We start from the raw sequence: 21,164 nt of genomic DNA, 5'->3' as shown, positions 1-21,164 counted from the left end.
ATTCAAGATTAATTGATGCTATTCATTTGATTTGATTATTTGATCTATAAAATCACCTTTTAAGAACATTTCAGATTCTTCTGAGTCCTGTTTAATTTTCACGATATTTTATTTTGGGTGGATGGTTTCCATGGAAGTTAAAAAAATACAATACATTTTTTTTTGTTTTCTGTTCCGTTTGAATGAAATTTTGAAGATTTCGTTACAGATTTAATTATTTTTGCCTATTGATTTTTAACTAAGTTTTTAAAAGTGAGATGAAAATCTTAAGAAATAATTTTACTTGGCAAAATGTCGCTTAAAATTCGATTTTTGGCCATTTTGGCTGGACAAGATTGGTAAATCTTGCTATGATATAAAATTAAATAAAATAAAAAAATATAAAATAGAAAAAAATCGCGAAAATATGAGTCGAATATTTGAAAAGCAGTTCAATAAATCAAAATTTGCACGCCCCAAATTTCGTTTCTAAATATATATAGAGAGCCCACCCATAAATATCGTTGATACATTCTACAAACTAAATTTTGAGTATTATTTTCGAAAAAAAACGTATTTTTTAATTCCAGAATTCCCGATTGCATTAAATTTAAATTTATTGTTTTTCTTCGAAAATACGTAAATTTTATTAAAGTTTTTAAAAAGTAGTTTATGCAATAAGTTGCACAAAGCGGACATTTTCAGCACGAGTCGTACGAGTGATGAAAAAATCAAGTTTTGCAACGAGTTCCATGCAACGTTTTTTGCATTTCCGAAAAACACGCTTTTAACAGAATTATAGGACAAATGCATTTAGTCAATGAATCGTTTAAATAAAAAAAAATAAAAGTATAACTTTTCCAAACAGGTGCTAAAAAGTTCAACTTTTCAGAATCCATTTCGGTGCTGAAAAGTAGAAGTAGTTTGTTTTGAAAGGGTTACTATTCGATTCTGTTATTTTTGGTACAGAAAAGTAGGCTGTCTGTCGTTCAAAAATGAAAGGAAAAGTAAGTAGTTTCACGACAGAATTACAAAAATATTATTTCTATCGAAATGAATGCAAAATTCCCAATCATTTGATATCCATATTGTAAAAAACTATTATTATAGATTTTTTTTTGGAAATATGTATTTTTGGGAACATTTTGGGCATAAAAATGTATTATTTATATCGAAATTTATAAAAAACAAATTCACGATAATTTGGAATAACTATACTGCCCCTGATCGCATAAATGTCCTATATGCATTTTCATCGTTTTTGAGTTATTGATGCAGTTTGGTTCAAAATCGTGTGCTCTTTCATTAGAGCACATAACATCCAGTACTTTGTTCTAGAAATCAGGAGGAAATCCAGTTTTTTCGCGAAAACTTAACACGTAGCCTTATGTATGGGACAAACTTCAAATGCGTTTTTCTCAGCTTGCTGTTTTTGCATATGGGACATTTATGCGGACATGGGCAGTATAATGTTGAGTATTTTTTTCAAGAAACATTGCATACAAAAGAATACCGGAAAGATACGTGTTTTTTATGAAAAGCTTAATGCAATTTTAATTGTAATGGATGGCTAACATCATCCCGATGGCAAAACACTATTAATTTATTGACGTTTCAATGATTTTTGATCCTCGAAACATTAAAAAAACGCGCTCTTTACTCTTTTAAAATAAGTCATGCTAGTGTTTGTTTGAAATTGTTTTTTTTTTATATATAATTTGAAAGAGTGACTTTTTTGATATTTTGACAAAATTCACTATATCCATGGACCGACTACTCCTTGCCTACGGGCCTGCAATTGACAGAGGACACACGTAATTTGGCACCGAACAAGGGTGATTCAAAGCGCCACTACGAAGAAAAAAAAAGTCCCAAAAGGCAATTCATTTTCACAAATCAGTGTATTTCAATCAAATTACATTATACTAAAAAAACAACTCGCGCACAAAAGCTTTTTTCTTTCTACAAACGTAACAAAAATTGACTTTTTTATTCGACTAGAAAAAGCTGAACTTTAAGAACATCTTTCGTAACTAACTTCAACGAGTGGGGGGTTGGGGGTTAGGGAGGTGTTGTTTGACCTGGTGGTGCTTGTGGTTGAGTGTGGCGAAGTGGATCTTCCTTAAAGCTTCAGCGTTTTCGAGTATTCAGTCCTCGTGAGCGTGTGTCGCCGTCATCGTCTCTGGGCAAAAACGGGACTTTAATACTATGTTTTTGTTTTTGCTATCAATATCCACCGTTATCACAAACAGCGCCGTTGCTGAACATCAGCAAGGCCAGGTCCAGGTCATTTGGGGAAGCGTACTTCTTTGGAGATTTTTAACCTAAATTGGGTTCTATCTATTGCTGGCCGTAGTGCTCCTGGTACTGCTGGTGTTGTTGCTGCTGGCCCTCTTCCTGCTGGTAGTGCTGCTGTTCCGGCTCAACGGCCTGCTCCTGGACCTCGGTCTGCAGGTACTGGGGCTCGTGGTGAGCGTGGTGCTGCTGCTGCTGCTGCTGGTGCTGAGCCTTGTGCTCAACCTGCACCGGGACGTACACCTTCTCCTTGACCGGGACGGGCACCTCCTTGGTGACGGTGAACTTGACCTCCTTGTACACCGGGTAGGGACGATCGACTGGAACCTTCACCGTGTACGGCACGGCCTTTTCCACTGTTTGGTGGGGGGAAACGGGTGTTTAGTATGAGGTAACCTATTGCTGGACTCGTATCTCACCGGTGTAAGGGACCTTTTTCTCGACGGTGTACGGCGACGGCACCGGGACCTTGACTTCGACCTTGTACGGGCGGGGCACCTCCACGTTGTACGGCTTATCGACAGGGACCTTCACCTCGTACGGCACCTTCTTCTCGACCACGACTGGGTAAGGTTTCTTGACCTCCACGGGGTAGGGCTTGGCGACCTCGACCTTGTAGGGCTTGTCGACGGGGACCTATATTTAACAGTTTGACCTTTAGTTTTTGACCTTAAAAGATCAATGACCAATGATACTTGCCTTAACCTCGAATGGGACCTTCTTGTAAACAGTGTATGGCTTCGGCACAGCCACCTCGTACTTGACTTCATATGGGACCTGTGGGTAGAGAAGATTTGTTTAAATTATCATTAGCTGTAGAAGGCCTTCCATGACTTACCTTCTTCTCAACAGTGTACGGCACTGGAACGGGCACCTTCACTTCGTACGGGACCTTCTTCTCGACGATGTATGGCTTTGGCACGGCAACTTCAACCTTGTACGGCTTGTCAACGGGGACCTTAACCTCATAGGGGACCTTCTTGTAGACGGTGTAGGGCTCCGGCACGTAGTGCTTCACCTTGACGTACTCCTTCACGGTGTACGGGACCTTCTTCTCGACGATGTACGGCTTCGGGATGTCGTACTTGACCTCGTACGGGACCTTCTTCTCCACGGTGTACGGCACGTGCTTCTCGACGGTGTACGGCACCGGGACCTTCTTCTCGATCGTCACCGTCTTGATGTGCTCCTCGTGGTGGTGGTGGTGCTGCTGCTGTTGAGGTTGCTGCTGGTGGTACTGAGGTTGATGTTGCTGCTGCTGCTGCTGAGGTTGATGGTGGTACTGGGGTTGATGCTGCTGGACCAGGTACATCTGAGGTTGCTGCTGATGCTGTTGCTGTTGGTGGGCATGGTACTGGTGCTGCTGGTAGTGATACTGCGGCTGCTGATGTTGTTGCTGCTGCTGCGGCGGCTGATAGTGATAGGCCGGCACCTGGGGCTGCTGGGATTGCTGCTGGAGGTGCTGCGCCGACGGGTAGTGCGGCTGGTAGTTGCTGGCGGCCTCGTCGGACTCTTCGTGCACCGGGACGGCACTCCAGTCCGCGTGCGACACGTGGCGCTTCTCGACCTCCTTCGGCTGGGGCTCAGCTTCTACGCTTCTCTGTTCGGACGCGGGGTGGTTTGAGGCGGCGACGTTCTGTTCCGCCGCGCTGCCTTCGCCCTCAGCAGTGGCAACGGTGGCCACCAGCAGGGCTAGGCAGCAGGGGACAATAAACTGCAATGGGGGGAGAGAGAAAAAAAAAGCAATTGGTTGCAATTAATGGCTGGGAGCGAGAAAAAAAAAAATAGTGGCGGGAGTCATAAAAATGCAATCATTATGGCAGGATTTATGGCCGCAGTCGATAACGGTGCTGTTGGAGAGATAATTACGAGGTGCTTCTTCCGCAGTGGAAATGATGTAATTGTTGTAGAAGAACGGCATTAATTTGTGGCAAATGATCGATGGTTCTATTATTAACACTTTTAGGTGAAAATGCTCTTTCAATAATTCGCAGTACTAAGATTTGAGTTATTATTTAAATAAATAATCTTTAGTACAGTCCAAACTCGATTCTCAGAATTCCTCGTTGAAATTTCACTTCGGAAAATCAAGAATAATCTCTATACAAAACTTTTGATTGAATCTGCGGATAATCGGGGTTTTGGATAATCAAGTACGGTCTGTACAACTTTAACTAAATTAAACAACAATTTTATTTAATTAACCAGAAACATTCAATTTTTCAAATATAGTTTAAAAATCTGAATTGTTACATGGAAAAACATGCACATTTGGTTACGAATTTTGTTAATTTGTTATTTCATCGAGCACCCAATGTTGGCACATAAACACTTTACCTTTCAATTACAGCTTCTCAAAGACGTTTTCAACTGAAATCAAGGAACGAAAAGCTCAGTAGGAATTAGGCAGCTATTTTCCATCAACATTTTTGCAAAATAAGTATTTCAAAGAGTAAAAAAAAACCTCGAAATGGATGGAATAAGAACCAGATCCTAAACATGCTAAATGTATGACTTGACGTTTTGAATATTGAAAAAAAAATCGAGAGCATCAGGAACAGACAAGAAATTGATTGAGAGAATGTTTGTTTGAATTTATAGAATTTTGAAAACAAATACACTTGACAAAAAAAATCAACAAAGAGACAGTGTTTTTGGAAGTTCAATAAATAAATCAAAATAATACTAACGAAGTCGAAGGTTAACGAAAAGTTTTAATGATCAATCTAACGAAAACAAAACAATTCAGCCACTAATATGTTACTTGTCGGCGTTGAATTTCTTTCGGTATATCAATTTTAAATCAAGTACATTCCAGACTCGAGGCTTCGATTATTTGAAGTTTGATTATCTGATGGTTTGTATGAGGCTTCGGATAATCGAATCACAACAATTTTTTTATCATTTTTCATTTTCTAACTTTAATTATCAAATTCGATTACTGCGACCCCAATTTAGTCAAATTTGAGTATTTGATTACCTATTAAATCGAAGAATGCATTTTTTCAACTTGTTTTCATCGCCATATTGGCCGCCATCTTGGATTTAAAAATTCTAAATCATTAAAGTGTAGTTTTTGGGTCATACTTAAGCTCGACTATATAAATAAGACAACTAAAAATTTATTTTTCGTGGTTCGATTATCCGAAAATTTTATTATTCGAAATGAAATTTTTCCAAGGTCTTCGGATAATCTAGTCTGGACTGTACTTAATTCGACAGAATTAAAGAAATTCATGTTAATTCATTTTTAAGATGCACAGGTAGAATGTTTTTGTTAATGTATTCATGACTTTTTTACATTGGGGTAATTCTCTACCAACTCACACGAAATCGGGAAAAGTTGCCCCGACCCCTCTTCGATTTGCGTGAAACTTTGTCCTAAGGGGTAACTTTTGTCCCTGATCACGAATCCGAGGTTCGTTTTTTGATATCTCGTGACGGAGGGGCGGTACGACCCCTTCCATTTTTGAACATGCGAAAAAAGAGGTGTTTTTCAATAATTTGCAGCCTGAAACGGTGATGAGATAGAAATTTGGTGTCAAAGGGACTCTTATTTAAAATTAGACGCCCAATTTGATGGCGTACTTAGAATTCCGAAAAAAACGTATTTTTCATCGAAGTAAACACTAAAAAAGTTTTAAAAACTCTCCCATTTTCCGTTACATGACTGTAAATTTTTTTGGAACATGTCATTTAATGGGAAATTTAATGTTTTTTCGAATCTACATTGGGTCTTTTTTATCATTTAGAGCAAAATTTTTCACTTTAAAATTTCGTGTTTTTTCTTACTTTGCATGGTTATTTTTTAGAGTGTAATAATGTTCTACAAATTTGTAGAGCAGACGATTACAAAAATTTTAATGTATAGACATAAGGGGTTTGCTTATAAACATCACGAGTTATCAAAATTTTACGAAAAAAAGTTTTGAAAAAGTTACTTTTTGCGTTTCTCTTTGTTTCGTCGTCCGTGTCTGTCGCGGGTGACCATGAACGGCCATGATTGATGATGACCAACATTTTCAAAACTTTTTTTTCGTAAAATTTCGATAACTCGTGATGTTTATAAGCAAACCCCTTATGTCTATATATATTTTTTTTGTAATTGTCTGCTCTACAACTTTGTAGAACATTGTTACACTCTAAAAAATAACCCTGCAAAGTTAGAAAAAACACGAAATTTTAAAATGAAAAATTTTGTTCTAAATGAAAAAATGACCCTTCTGGGTCAATGCAGATTCGAAAAGTACATTAAATTTCCCATAAAATTACATGTTTCAAAAAAATTTACTGTTGAATAACGGAAAATGGCAGATTTTTTCAAACTTTTTTATTGTTTTTTTTTCGATTAAAAATACGTTTTTTTCGGAATTCTGAGTACGCCATCAAATCGGGTGTCTAATTTTACATAAAAGTCCCTTTGACATCAAATTTCTATCTCATCACAGTTTCAGGCTGCAAATTATTCAAAAACGCCTATTTTTTTTTGCATGTTTGCATGCTCAAAAAAAAGGGGTCGTACCGCCCCTCCGTCACGAGATATCAAAAAACGGACCTCGGATTCGTGGTCAGGGACAAAAGTTACCGCTTAGTACAAAGTTTCACGCAAATCGAAGAGGGGTCGGGGCAACTGCTGTGTGAGTTGGCGGAGAATTACCCATTGAAGTAGTTCCAGATTGGTAGATTTTAAAACAAGTTTTTTCGTTTTTTTTTTGGTGCCAATGTCCTTTGCAATTTTTTTTCGAGATTTTCCTTTTGAATTTCCCAAAAAAAATAAGGAGGCAAAAATTATTGCAAGAATAAAAATAAATAAAAATACAAATTTACATTTTTTTCATCCATTGCAAACTTTAAAGATCACGTTGTTCAATACGTTTGTGTGTGTTTATAATCCAATAAAGACTTTTAAAGCTTTTTACAATTTTTGAATTTTGAAACAACAGGTCGGTTTAAGACGTTAAAGTTGTTGACATTGTATTTTTTCATAAATTCATAAAATTGACCTTGAAATTTGAATTATAAACGACTAGAGTAAAGCTACGAAATCTTTAAATTAAGTTTCCTATAAGTTCAATTGATTTTTTTTATTTTCGAAATATGATGGAATGTAGTTAACTTTAAAAAACACTGTTAAAAAATGTTTTTCAGTCACTTTCAGATTGCATTACTTTCACTGCATTTTTTTCATTTTTTGAAAAAAAATTTGCTCCTGATTTTTTAAGGCGGAGTATCGTTTGAAACTTCAAAATTGATTATATTGGAGGGAGAATATTTAGTTCAGATCACTTTTGGTCTGCCAATTTGAAAAAAAAAAGTTATTTTATTATTCATTTTATCAACCTTTTGTTCTGTAGAAACATTGGAAATCAGAACATTCTTTAAAAAATAAATAAATAATAAGCCGTGAGTCAAACTAATATTGATTTATTCCTATTAGATGACAATATCGATTGGTTTGGTAAAATTTCCATGATTTGCTTCAAACAATGCATGTAAAAAGGCTGTTCAAGATGGCTTAAATCATCAATATTATAAATACCAAATTTTTGGCAAATAGTTGGCTAAGACGCCTGTAATGTTAAAACTTATTAAATTGTTTAAAACATGTTGAAATTAAAAAAAAGTAATTGGAAAACTATGAAAAACAACTAACAGGAATATTATTATGGCTGCAGGTTGTAAAACAGGGCAAAATTCTACTTTGAAAAAATAAAAATAAAACAAGATTATCACATCGACGTTGCCGTGTTACCTAGTCACACGTCACTTTTTGACGTTCCGAGAAAACTCATTACAATGTTTGACCATGAATAAACAAAAACTACAACACGCAATGTAAACAATAACAAACACGTTTTGTTTGGCTGACCATTCTGTACATTGTCCTGAAGTTTGGTTGAATTTGGTTGCCGGAGTCCCGAGCTATAATTAAATATGTTTACGGTAGTCGGGCATGTACGTGTGTCAAACGCGTTCTGACTTGAAATCCCTTTGGCCAGTTGACGCACTTCAGGGTGAGTCAAGATATCACGATCAGATTGTAACTTCTCTCATATGAAAAGTGTGAAATCAAATGTTGGGGATCTGTGAAGGTCAGACGACGTGCGACAAGATAACACGACAACGACGACATATAAAAATACAAAAAAAAAATAAAAAATATGTTACTGGATATGTAAAATAAACAAATCACAACATTGGATTTTTTAAGTGGATATAGAGGATTCAGCAAACTGAATCAAAATATTGAACATTCACATGGCTAAAACAACATTTCCAATTCATTCTGGTTTACGATACAGGAAGATCTTCTCTCAACTAATACTGTGAGCTGACAAACAATTTATCTGCCATCACAGTGTGAATAATAAGTTGCAATCAATCTGGTTTGTTTTCCCTGAAATTAACACCCCCCTGGACGCAAATAATTACAAAGTGCAGCAGCCGTTCTGCAAATGCAATCCTGGCCCGCGTTATCGTTATCATTCAACACGCGTAATCCGCACAACTGAACCGTCAGTAATTAAGCATTACAGCAAACATCAACATCCCCCAGAGGCAGCGAGCAGCCAAATCAACAACAACATCCGACAATGTTTGGACAACATTTGCTACATTGCTTTACAACGGCTGCGTGCATAAAATCTTCAATCCAATTAATATCTTTCAGCTCAACTAACAGAGCCGGCAGCACCAGCACCAACGCCAACCATCGTTCTCATTACGATGTTTTTCGATCCATTCATAATTCCTCAACAACACACCCTCCCCCGCTTCACCCCACCTGCTTATCATTAGCGATTCGTTCACAAAACAGCAGCCCCGATTTGATAACACCAATTGCAACGCCAACAAACCACTTTTGGTCGAGGAGGGGTGAGGGGGTGAACATCACTCAACAAAGTTTGTAAGTTGAGCTTTGGAGCTTGGCATGCTCCGGCAACCTCTGCCTGCATAATCCCTCCCACAAGCAGAGAGCTTTTCCTCTGATTTTAAAAGCTCTCTTTTTTTTGTTTTTCCTCTGCAGCAGAGTTGTGTCTTATGGCACAAGGCAATTAATCCACGCACTCAAAAAAATGTTTGCTGCTGCCGGTGTGTAAAATGTTAAACAACAAAATCGCTGAACTGATTCGGAGATAATGAATTTATGCAATGAGCTTTTCACTTCTTGCCCTCTTTGAGCGAACGCGCGCGAGCTGAAGACGGTTCGATGGGTTGCGATGGGGTTACGGAGATTGGCTAATTATTATACGCGAGGTGAAATGGAAACGGTGCAGCAGATGTTAGATAAACGTGGTGAGTGATGGTTGGTTGCTGTTTGGGTGGTGGTTTGATGAGTGGGTTTTAAGCTCAATTATATCAATTATTTATGATGATCTAAGAAAATCGCTTTGATATTTTTAAACGACTTTCAACTTAAGTGTGATAAGGATGATGAAGTTTAAAAAACTTATCAAATTCAAACGCATTTAAAATTGCTTTCCTTTATTTTCAGGCTCGTGCCAAGAAGGAGGGGATTTACATTTAAATTCTTTCTAGTCAATTCTCCGATTAAGTGCGTTTACACAAGATTCAATTAAAACTGCTACTAGATGCACCCCCAGTGGCGCAATGCTGCCTTGAAAAACCCAAATTGAATTGTTTGTACCAGTTCAGATGTTGAATTGCCGAACATGTTTTCTTTTTCTTAATTGGCAGGCAAAAGTATAATGAAAGTAAATTCAGAAAAGGGGTGAGAAGCGAATATTGGTCACATCATTCCGCATATTATGTTGCATAATTTGATTATTTTTCACTTAATTTTACAATTGTAAATTTAATTTGTACAAACATGTTTTGTCACACAACTATTTTGACTTATTTTTTCGTTGTACTCACACTTTGAAATGATAGGGTATGTTATCCATTAGTGGACCCAACAAAACAGCATTTCCTTTTTATGATTGAATTAACTATCCAATAATTTTTTACTGATTATTTCCCTCCAGTAAGTCGAAGTAATGTAAATTTATGGAACTTTACTGAAATAACACCAGGAAATTAAGGGGTCCAATTCAGGAAAACGAAAATCTTAACTCTTCCAAAAGTGGACCCCTATCAATTAAACCTACACTGCCCATAATTGAAAATTCGGCTATTATGCCAAATCAAGTATTCCGAGAAAAACGCGTTTTAGTGTTTGTCACCAAATCTCCGTCAAGGCAATTTCCCATAAGTGTGGTACATTAGCCGTTTTGTTTTTCACATCGGCAGCCAAATCTAAACAATATTTTAGTGAAATTCAAGTTCCAGAAGATGCGTTAGAACATCCTCTACCGAAACGAAAACGAAGTTGACTTTATAGCTGTTGGCCACCATTGCTAGTACCAACCACTAGTGTCTTCCTTTTTATCTACAAGGACTTCGCCGCCCTGGGCTCCTAAGTGTATGAAAGTATGGCACGGAGCGACGGCGCCGAATACCCATATTTACACAAAGAATTTTAGAGCGCCCGCCGCGGGATTCGAACCGGCGACCTCTGGATTGTGAGTCCAGTGCGCGGTCCGATTGATCCACACGGGCGGGACACATCCTCTACCACCTGGTGCTAATAACTCGTTTTTGCCAAAAGTGGATATTAGCCGTTTTTTCAATGGTGAGCAGTACAAAAATGAAGAATTGTATTTGAGTAATAGTTTTTCTTAAACATACAATAAATACTTCTTTTGATCAACCTCATTCCATATTTTTTCAATTATGAACATAAAAATAACAGTTTTTTTTTTGTTAAAAATACCAAAGTTGCTGAAACCGTTAGAATAAACGATGAATCAATATTATAGTTAATTGTACTTAACTGAAACAGCATTATTGATGTTTGAAATGATATTTTATAATTATAAGTCAGTAACATTTTTTTTAAATATTAAAATGCGTGATTTTATCAGCAACTATAACAAATTTATTGTTTTGTTTTGGTAAACTTATAATTATTTGCTATGGAGGAATTTTCATCAAAACATTTTTTTTTTTAATTCATTTATATGTTAAATGTCATTTTTGACACGTTTTGTTCGATCATTTTTGGAAAAAAATTAGCACTAGTCTGTTAGGTTTTAATGTTGTTTTAAGCCATATTTCTTATACAACTTCATTACATTTATCATTAGACACACACCATGCATCAAAACACCGAATACCGGGTAAATTTGATATGAAAATAACAGTTTTGCTATAGTGCATGCACAGCTAAAAAAGTAGTAATGCAGCTGCGTGTAAAAGGCCTGGTGTAAAATAAATATTGCATTATTTTATGCAATTTAATGTGATTTTACACCCTGAAATATGTAGCCCATCTGTATGGGAAACCTACTTGACCGAAATGTCGAGCTCATATATGCGTTTTTCCGTCTGATAGCCGAGTGGGCTAAGGCGCCAGTCCTTACTGTTGGTGCTGGGTTTGAATCCCGTCGGTTGCAACTTTTTTTGTGTTTGCAAAAATTGTACATGCAGTGTGTAATATTAAGTGTTTATTTTGACAAAGGTGATGTGCATGCTTTTGAATGGGATTTTACCATCGGATTTTTTGCTGTGTGGATAGAAATCCTGTGAGCAAATCCGGTTACTCTGTGTTGTTGAATTCGGCAACATTTTAATGTTTCCAAAATAGCCAACATTTTTTTTTCAAATTAGGGAACAGTTTTGTCAGTTTTGAAAACATTTACAAAAAAGGATTTTCAAATGGCAATATTTCTGTTCCGCCCGTGTGGATCAATCGGACCGTGCACTGGATTCACAATCCAGAGGTCGCCGGTTCGAATCCCGCGTATTCGGCGCCGTCGCTCCATGCCATACTTTTATACACTTAGGAGCCCAGGGCGGCGAAGTCCTTGTAGATAAAAAGGAAGATTCTAGTGGTTGGTACTAGCAATGGTGGCCGACAGCTATAAAGTCAACTTCGTTTTATATTTCTGCATAAATGCAGATAAGGCCGTTGCAAATATTTCTCAAAGTTTATGTCATCCGCATTCCCCCTCCCCCCCTTCAAAGTCGGCCTGAATAATCAGGTGACAAAATTATTTTTTTTCGAAAACTTTAAAATCTAGAGTTTTTTTTGACAGGTCCTATAAACATATGAAAGACAATAGCTTATAGTACCTTTTCAAAAAAAAACTCTGGAAATATTAATGAAAATTAAAGTTTAATTAACTGAAAACCAGTTCAAATGCATTTTCCTGCGTTTATAATTGACCGATTCTTAGCGAAGCTACACCAAAATGTCACTTTTTTCAATTTTCAATGTGATTTTTAATATGAAAGATTTCATTTTTATTATGATCCAATAATTGCAATGTGCTTTAAATGCGTTTTCTTACCTCAAAAGCCAAAAATATTGACCAAATATGGTCTGCAAGCCATTGAATGGGAGAGGAGTTTTTCATAAATCTGCTCCTTTCGTTGTCCCGTCACGAAAAGAAATGGCTGGCAAAAACTCAAATTTCAACCAATTCGTTCAGTTCAAGGAGCAAAAGATTCGTTTTTAAATTTGTGATAATGTGTAGAAGAGCAAAAGTTTTTAAAAATCAAACTGGCAAAACTGTAGCGATTTTGGTAGTGTGCCTTTTAAAAGTCCAGTTTTACGATGTTGTCCCGTCACGCTACATTTTTATTTCAGGGGAAGCACAGGTACTATATGGTTCATTCTGCATGATATTTCTTTGTAGAAAAATCAATTAGCTTTCCAAATATGTAATAACATTGGGGGGTTTCTTCTTTTATTTTGCTACTACAGCCAAAACGCTGAAAAAACCGGGATTTTTTTTTGAAAAGGAGCCGAAGAATCGGTCAATTATATTTAGCATGTTTGAACTCCTTTGAAAACATTTTAAATTTTCATGAAATACCAATGTACAGTTCAACGAAAAGTTTTTTTTTTCGCGAAAAAAAAATTCCGTCTATATCTCGATATTTTGAAAACTAATGCTTGAAAAGCAACTGGGCGCGTGTAAAATGCATTTTTTAAAACACTTTTTTCATCCAAATCTAGAGTTGTTTTTTTGAAAAGGACCTATAAACTATTGTCTTCCGTATGTTTATAGGCCCTTTTAAAAAAAAAATCTCGAGAAATGTTGAAAACTAGGCTTGTAATTTATTTATCTTTTGCCCCCCCCCCCCCCCCCCAGGCTTTGGTTAGAGCTGAGGGACATAAACTTTAAAAAATATTTGTAACGGCCTAATTGGTGGAAAAATTGTCAGACATGTTTAAGAGATTTCAGATTTCATGGTTTTGTACAAATGGTTATGAAATAATGCTTAACATATTGAAAACATGTGAAAAATGCTCGTCGGCTCTACTAGGGTGTCCACTATTGGTAAAAATACCAATAGTGCTTGTTATCAAAACTTCTCTCATATATGTTATGTTGAATATCTCAGGATTCAATTCAAATTTTGAGGATCTGCGAAGGATTTTCATTTATTTAACATTTATTTTCGACCAAAGCAAATGTTAAGGTTAATTTGAAAATTTTGAAATTATTTTTATTCGAAAGCTAGAAAATTACACAATACTTTTGCTAAGTTATCAACACTAAAAAATCAACGCTACTTTGGTGATGTTGAGAAACCCTCTTTTCTTGTGTGATTTTTTTTTTGGAGGCTGTAGCTAAGCAACCATTGGTCCTTTCTTCAATTTTATCACCAAAAAACTAGGCTATGGAAAAAAAGTTGTAGATTTAAATTGATAAAAGTTTTAGATATTGTTACTCATATTGAAAACATTCGATTGCAAATTTAATTTCACGTCTGAAAATACAATCAAAATACTTTTTTTTCAATTCTTTCCATGTTTTTCAAAAATTCAGGTTTTTCCAAAAATTGGCAACACTGTCATATGAATTTTGACTCACTTGTCCTTTAGTTCAAAAGATGGCATTGTTGTCATCTAAAACATATCCAAAAATAAGATTTTTCAAAAATTGTTATTTGCGCAATCTAACTGTGTGAAAAGTTGAATTTGAAAATGGGTAAATTTTGTAACTTTATTTTTCGGAAAAGGCATAAGCAATACCTACAACTTTGCTGAAGACGCCAAAAATCGCTCAGATAATCCGTTCTCAAGATACATTTACCCATTGATACTCTAGGGTGAAGTTTGCATGGGATGAATTGGAAAAATGTATAAAGAACCAAATTTTCTAACGCTTAGGTCAGCGGTGGCAGTAAAGTGAGATTCTCATTTTATATTAAATGCTCTGCAATTTCAGGTACCAATGGGTTTACCCATTTAGCTCAACATTAATGTGGACTCTCTTGTTGTCAAAGAAAAAGTAAACACAAAGCTTCTTAAAAAATGCATAAAATAATCTTTGTCTGAAGTCTGAAGTCTGAAGGGTTTTTCTATTTTGAATAAAAACTGATTTTCTAGCAAAGCTTGATATTAAAGCATTATAAGAAAAGTCTTTATGTAGAGTCTTTAAAAAATAAAATATGATAAATGTACAATTTCATGCAAACATATCTAATTGAGTTTGATACCCAATTCAAGGATAGGTTGAAAACTGGCAATATCTCACATTTCATAGGGATAATTCTCCGCCAACTCACACAGCTATTGCGCAGACCTCTCTACGATTTGCGTGAAACTTTATCCTAAGGGGTAAATTTTGTCCCCGTATCCGAGGTCAATTTTTCAATATCTAGTTACGGGGAGGCGGTATGATTTCTTCCATATTTGAACACTCGAAAAAAGACGTGTTTTCAATAATTGGCAACCTGAAATGGTGTGATGGCGTACTCAGAATTCCAAAAGACTGTATTTTCCATTGAAAAAAAGAAATACCGAATGGTTTAAAAAGCTCTGTCATTATTTTTTCATTTGATTAGAAATTTACTGTCGTTTTTAAATCATTTAGAACAAAAAATTTCATTTCGAAATTTTGTGTTTTTTGTAACTTTGCAGGGCTTTTTTTAGAGTGTAACAATATTTTACAAAATAAATTGTAGAGCAGACAATTAAAACATAAATGTATTTTGAAACCTTTGCTTGTAACCACCATTTTACGATAAAAAAGTTTTGAAGTTTTGTCACTTCTTATTTCAGGAATCGCTGCTCTGTTTAGATATTTTTCACCTCAAACGGTTGATTTTTCTAAAGCACTCGCAGTTCCAAATCTTCTTCGCATCCAACGTTAAAATTTTAACGATGTCAATCACTGCTGCACCGATGATATTTCATCTCTTTTTGATAGTCCTTTCGATTTAGCACACAATCCTCGTTTTCTCCAAGAGTACCGAGCAAAGAGTTCATCACAGACACGTGCCCTAATTGTCGCACAAACACTTTTCCCCCAAAATCGTCGTTCCACGAATTGTCCTTGCCCCTCTTTTTATCCTTTTATTCACACAGTTTTCACACACAATCACATCCTTGTTCACGTACCATTCGCATTCTGCACGTTGCTGCTCTTCTCCGGTTCAAGGGAAACGAATCCTTTTTCACCGAAAAAAGAAAAACAAAATCCAAAGAAGAAAAAAAAACCACTGTTCGATTTGTGCACAAACACCTGTCTGCGCGAGGTGTACAGAGATAGCGAGACCAGAGACGGTACTGTTTGGCTAATGGTCCCACCGGTGCTATATATACAACACGTGGTGGGGCCCACCCCGAGACCGGCTTAAGAGGGTGGGTGGTGGTTGGGGGAAGACGATGCGATACGCCATGCGAGACCCCCTTTTCTTTCTTTTTCTTTCTTTCGTGGGCTGGCAGGTGTTGACCCACCACGCTCTCGCGCGCGCTCTCACCCTTTTGCACCTGTCTATTTTCGGCTGCAAGCGGTTTGTTGTTGTTTCTGTTTTCATTGATGACGATGAAAACGGCTCAGATTTTTAATGCGATTTTTCGTGGGTGATTTTTCACGTAAACGTATGTGAGGTGTCATTTTGGAATGCGAATGGTCAACGAAATCGTGAATTTTCTGATAAATTCAACCAGCTGGGGTGAATCAATGAGGTTCGTTGTCATGCAAATGCCCGTTTTCAATTATGTAAATTGTCATAACAGCAGAAACTTTGAAAAGTGCAAAGCTAAAAATGAGAGCTAGTTATTTTTATTTGGAACTAGAGCTTGGGTCGGAGTCGGAATCGGAGTTATCTAAAATTCGACACAACTTTCGTTTACTGTTCTGTATTTGTTATAATGTAGTTTTATTTTTTTTATATCTATCTTTTTATTCATCGCGTGCACTGCGTTGCCATTTTTCTATTAATTTTTTTTATCTAATAGATTTATCCGTTGTCATTTTGTTTTTGAAAAGATTTTTTTTTACTTAAAAACACTTTTTTTTTTTAAATTGAGCGAGTTAAGGCGCTATAACCACGGCAAATAGTGTCCAGGGCATTCGTGGAAATACAATGTCCCATCCCAGAGGGTCCCGGAGTACCAAACCATCTTAGCATGGTGCTCCCAACAAATACAACCAAATCTCGGAGCGCATGGTGGTGTGTCCCAACGCTTCTTCCTCCCCTGTCGATTCAGAATTGTGTTGTTGTTCAAACACTCTGTGCTCAAACTCAACCCAATTACGAATCATCTCTGCGATACGGCTTAACGCAGTAGGCCTGGCCGCATTAACGCTTGTGATGTTTCAATTCATTCCGATGCAATGGCGCACTACAAATGTTAATAAATGACAAGAAGAGTGCTAGGCGTCATCTAACCTAAAGCACTCTCCAGGATCCCTTCGAAAGATTGGCTGCGCTAGGGTCTGATTAGATTAAATTAGATTAGATTAAAAACACTTTTTTGGAAATCGGAAAAATAAAGGTTCACTATCAGTACTTAACTAAAACATAACTCTTCCAAAGAATTATCAACTATTATTATAATCTTTTACTAAACACCTATCATGCACATTTTGTTAGTAAGAACAAAAAAATTAAAGAATATTTGAGACTGACAAAAAGTATCAAATAATTTAGCCATAATCATTGAATATATTAAACAAGCCATACCCGAAAAACTTCGTCTTTTCCTTTTTTCGTTTGTTGACGTTTTTAGCTTTTTCCTTGTTCCGCCTCCTATGATCAAAATTTGATTTTACGCAACTTTTTCCATACAATCTGCTGATTTTCCGGAATCGGTTCCAGAGTGGCCAAATTTGCCACTTTTTGGCGTAAGAACCTTCCTTGGGCTTATACGAACCCAACGCAACAAAGAGCACCTCGATCCGACGCTCCGTATTGAACTGATTCGCGTTCGAACAAAACCATCGAAATTTTTTATATATATAGATAGATATATCAATTACTTTGATTTTTACAAAATATCGTTGAATAAATCTTTAGACTATTTTGAAAAAAAAAAAAAATACCTGAACCGGGTTAATATTGATAGGATTTTAATTTAATTCCTAATATAATTCTATCGGTAAGAATAATCTCTAAAACATGTACTAGGCTGGATCACACAATGTCCATGTCCGTCTTTGATTAAAATCAGTAGAGCTTTAAAAAATAGTTTCGTTGAAAATTGTTATTTTAAAAACCGGGGTGACTTTGATAGTCACTGTGTCAGCTAGTGAGCAAATTTAATTTATTTGTCAAGTGGATCATGAAGTTTCTTCTAATGTTTCATAAAAAAATCAATAGTAAATTTGACGATGAGTAAATAAAAAGTTAAATTATTTAAAAAAAATCACATCCAAATTAACTAACAACTATGAATACTGAAAATGCTTTTAAATCTGAAGATATTTTTGATTTCTGTTTCAATAACACTAAAACTTGTAACCTTGATACTAATTTTCCGTGTTTTGATTGGAACAATTTCCATTGAGAAATACAGGACCTTTGAGAGTATATCAATAATCCTATTAATTTTTTTTTCATGATTAAAGTTAACTAACTTTTAAAACATTTCGGAATTTGTTGGAAACTTCTTCTTTAGGTTCTACGAACACTTCTCAACCAAGCTCAGTATTATTATGTTTGTATGCAATTCGTATTTTTCATTTTACATAAATTAACTTCAGCCTATAATGTCACCCCGGTATACGGTATTCGCGCAAATGTCAACTGAACTGGTGAGTGATGTAATTTAAACATCACAACACAGCTAAAAAAATAGTAATCCAGATGCGTGTAAAAGACCTAGGTGTAAAATAAATATTGCATTATTTTATGCAATTTTATGTGATTTTACACCCTGAAATATGTAGCTCATCAGTATAGAAAAACCTACTTGACCGAAATGTTAAGTTCATATATGCGTTTATCCTAACAGATTTTCATCGGTCTGATGGCTGAGTGGGCTAAGGCGCCAGTCCTTACTGTTGGTGCTGGGTTTGAATCCCGTCGGTTGCAACTTTTTTTTTTGTGTTTGCAAAAATTGTACATGCAGTGTGTAATATTAAGTGTTTATTTTGACGAAGGTGATATGCATGCTTCTGCATGCGATTTTACCATCGGATTTTTAGCTGTGAAAGGCCTTTTACAAACTTGGATTCCTGAGACCACAGATTGGAAAGAGAAGTAAAACTTTGAGTAAAACAGCAGAGAATTTTTGACAATTACATGACCGAGGGACACCCATAAAATTTAATTTCCAGAACTATCAACTACATTTTTTACTGGTAATTTTCATTGAAGTTTTCTGGTTAACTTAAGCCAAGAAAACAGTTTTTATTGAATGTTTCGTGTTCAAAATAATCTGTCCATATTGATCCAATCGCAGAGTTCTATAACTTTACATCAAAGTGTTGAAATAATTCATTTTTTGGTTCTTTAAAAACAGTCTTAAATGTTTCATGAAATTAGAATGTTTTGTGATTGGCTGCTGTAAAATTTCGATTTTCGTGCCGTGATAAATCACTAGCCCTACTTATTTTTTATTAAAATTAGTTATAATAAAAAGGGAAGAAAATTTATTATAAGATTATTTTTTTATCATTGAAAATCGATCCAATATTTTCCGAGTTATAACGAGTTGATGACACTGATGGCTGGACACTGAGCAAAATTAATTTAATCGTTAGGAGGCTGAACTCCAGCAAAAAGCAGTCTGACCAACAAGTAAAATTTCAATAAATTGAAAGCGTTGCACTTTATCAGAACAAATTGTCGAGTCATTTCTTATAACAAATTGCTAATTTTTCACCTGAAAATTTTTTTCGAAAAAAACATGACAATATTAAACATATTTATGGTACCAGATTATGCATGTCTTTGCGGTCCCCTAAAAAAACGAGTATTGAAAAAGGTTTACTTTAGGAATTCTATTTTTAATGCTGAAAACTGAAATAAAATTGTAGATAGTTTAAATATATATAAGTTTTATTTTTTTTTAATTGTATACACTACCTCCCCTTGTCTTCGACCAGGACTGAAGGACAAAAAGTTTGAAATAATTTGTAATAGCCTTAGAAACTTAAATAAAAAAAATGTATTTTTACAAATCATCAATTTAGTTCACATAATATGATGAACTTGCGTATTGTTCAAAAGAAGGCATTTTTTGGCATCTTTAAAATAACCCACAAAAAAAATTGAATTTTTTACGCATTTCTCATCACAACATTCTTTCTGAAACACAATGTTGAATTTTGTTTGTCTTTTTTGTATGAAAAATAGCTTCCTTCAACGCATCGAACGTGTATGGAAAGTTAGAGCCAAACAAATATTAATATTTGTCTCATTGAGCTTTTCTGCAATCTTCCATTACTGAAAAATTCACTGCCGTCGAACGTGATCATACCAACTCCTAATTCAATAAATATTGACAAATATAATGTACCGCAATTGTTAATAATAAAATAACTTCATCTTGCTTTCCATTGCTTGATTTTATTAGCCGATTATCGCTCCCCATGAGCTCGAAACGTGCATCAAATTGTTAATAAAAGTATCAAATAAAGAAGGAGAGAAAATCTTTCCACCAGCTCGAATCCAACTGTCTTGCTGCACCTGTATCTAATGGTCATCGGGCCACAAAAAAAAACCCAAAATACGGCAGCAAGACCCTGAAACGAGCGATCCGCTGACCGTTACTGAGAGACAACTCTTTTACTTTTTGTTGGTGCTGGTCTCACATCAATTTTCATTCAACTCTTATGTTTTTAATTTTACTTTTCGATGGTATATAAATGATTACGTGCCCGACGAATTGATTGCGACCGAGTTTCCCCAGTGTGTTCAAAACCCAAACCAACCCCAACACACTGAAGAAGGACGGTGCTGGTGGTGGAAGATGAAATTATTACCGTGAACGGATCGTCAAAGAGTCAAACTTTGGGTGAATTGACGTCGGAGGCTCAATACTGCATGCCAAGAAACGATTATGGTTTGTTTTGGAGCTAATCAAAAATTAAAATGCCTATGTGAGTGACGTCATTTATCTTTTATTGCTTTTGAACGTTTTAAATCTGTTTTAGTTCAGGCCTAAGTCAAATATGTTTAAAAAAAATTAACAGCACAACAGAAAATGATCAATATTTATAGTCATATAAAAGCTGCTTTATTCACATTGCCCGTCTTGCACCCAATGGTCATTACGCAGCTGTTAAAGAAGGGGTGTCAAAAGCCACAAATTTTCTGCATTTTAATTACAGATTTGAAAAGACCAACGGAGTTCACCTGTATCCATCCCATGCTGCTGCTGCTGCATTCAGGGTAAGCCGTTGACCCTTGCGTCTCCGTTACCAAATAGATTTTCATTTATACGAAGTATGTATTGCTGAAAGGTGTGTCTTCTTCACTTTCGTAGTTGGTCAGCAGTTGGCAAACGTCTTAATTGGATATTTATTTTTGGACCCCTTCGGTCCAGCAAATTCAGGGTGGTCTCAAGTGGAACCTACAGACCGCTCGAAAACAGGCTGCAGTTTTAAGCTGGGTTTTTCTTTGCAAATTCATTGCTT

The 21,164-nt window shown here is 35.9% G+C and overlaps 1 protein-coding gene across 1 annotated transcript; it reads right to left on the bottom strand.

Moving 5' to 3' along the window:
• Positions 1 to 1,867: 1,867 nt before the first annotated feature.
• Positions 1,868 to 15,841, bottom strand: LOC120416884 (probable serine/threonine-protein kinase kinX). Its single transcript, XM_039578777.2, has 5 exons — positions 15,695 to 15,841; positions 3,113 to 3,988; positions 2,974 to 3,051; positions 2,694 to 2,910; positions 1,868 to 2,630 (listed from the first exon to the last, which is right to left on the bottom strand). Exons 1-5 carry the CDS (start codon positions 15,701 to 15,703, stop codon positions 2,320 to 2,322), a joined length of 1,491 nt encoding a protein of 496 aa, XP_039434711.1. The 5' UTR covers positions 15,704 to 15,841; the 3' UTR covers positions 1,868 to 2,319.
• Between the last annotated feature and the right edge of the window lie 5,323 nt (positions 15,842 to 21,164).

The sequence above is a fragment of the Culex pipiens genome, chromosome 2, assembly GCF_016801865.2.
Source record: "Culex pipiens pallens isolate TS chromosome 2, TS_CPP_V2, whole genome shotgun sequence".
NCBI classification, from domain to species: Eukaryota; Metazoa; Arthropoda; class Insecta; order Diptera; family Culicidae; genus Culex; species Culex pipiens.
The sequence above is the reverse complement of the archived record's forward strand: the minus strand, read 5'-3'. Positions and strand labels throughout refer to the sequence as shown.

Excerpts from the sequence above, each read along its gene's own strand:
- LOC120416884 (XM_039578777.2), bottom strand. Across the intron at positions 3,052-3,112 it reads CGTACACTGTTGAGAAGAAG|GTCCCATATGAAGTCAAGTA; the intron begins GTAAGTCATGGA and ends CTCTACCCACAG. Across the intron at positions 2,631-2,693 it reads GAAAAAGGTCCCTTACACCG|TGGAAAAGGCCGTGCCGTAC; the intron begins GTGAGATACGAG and ends CCCACCAAACAG.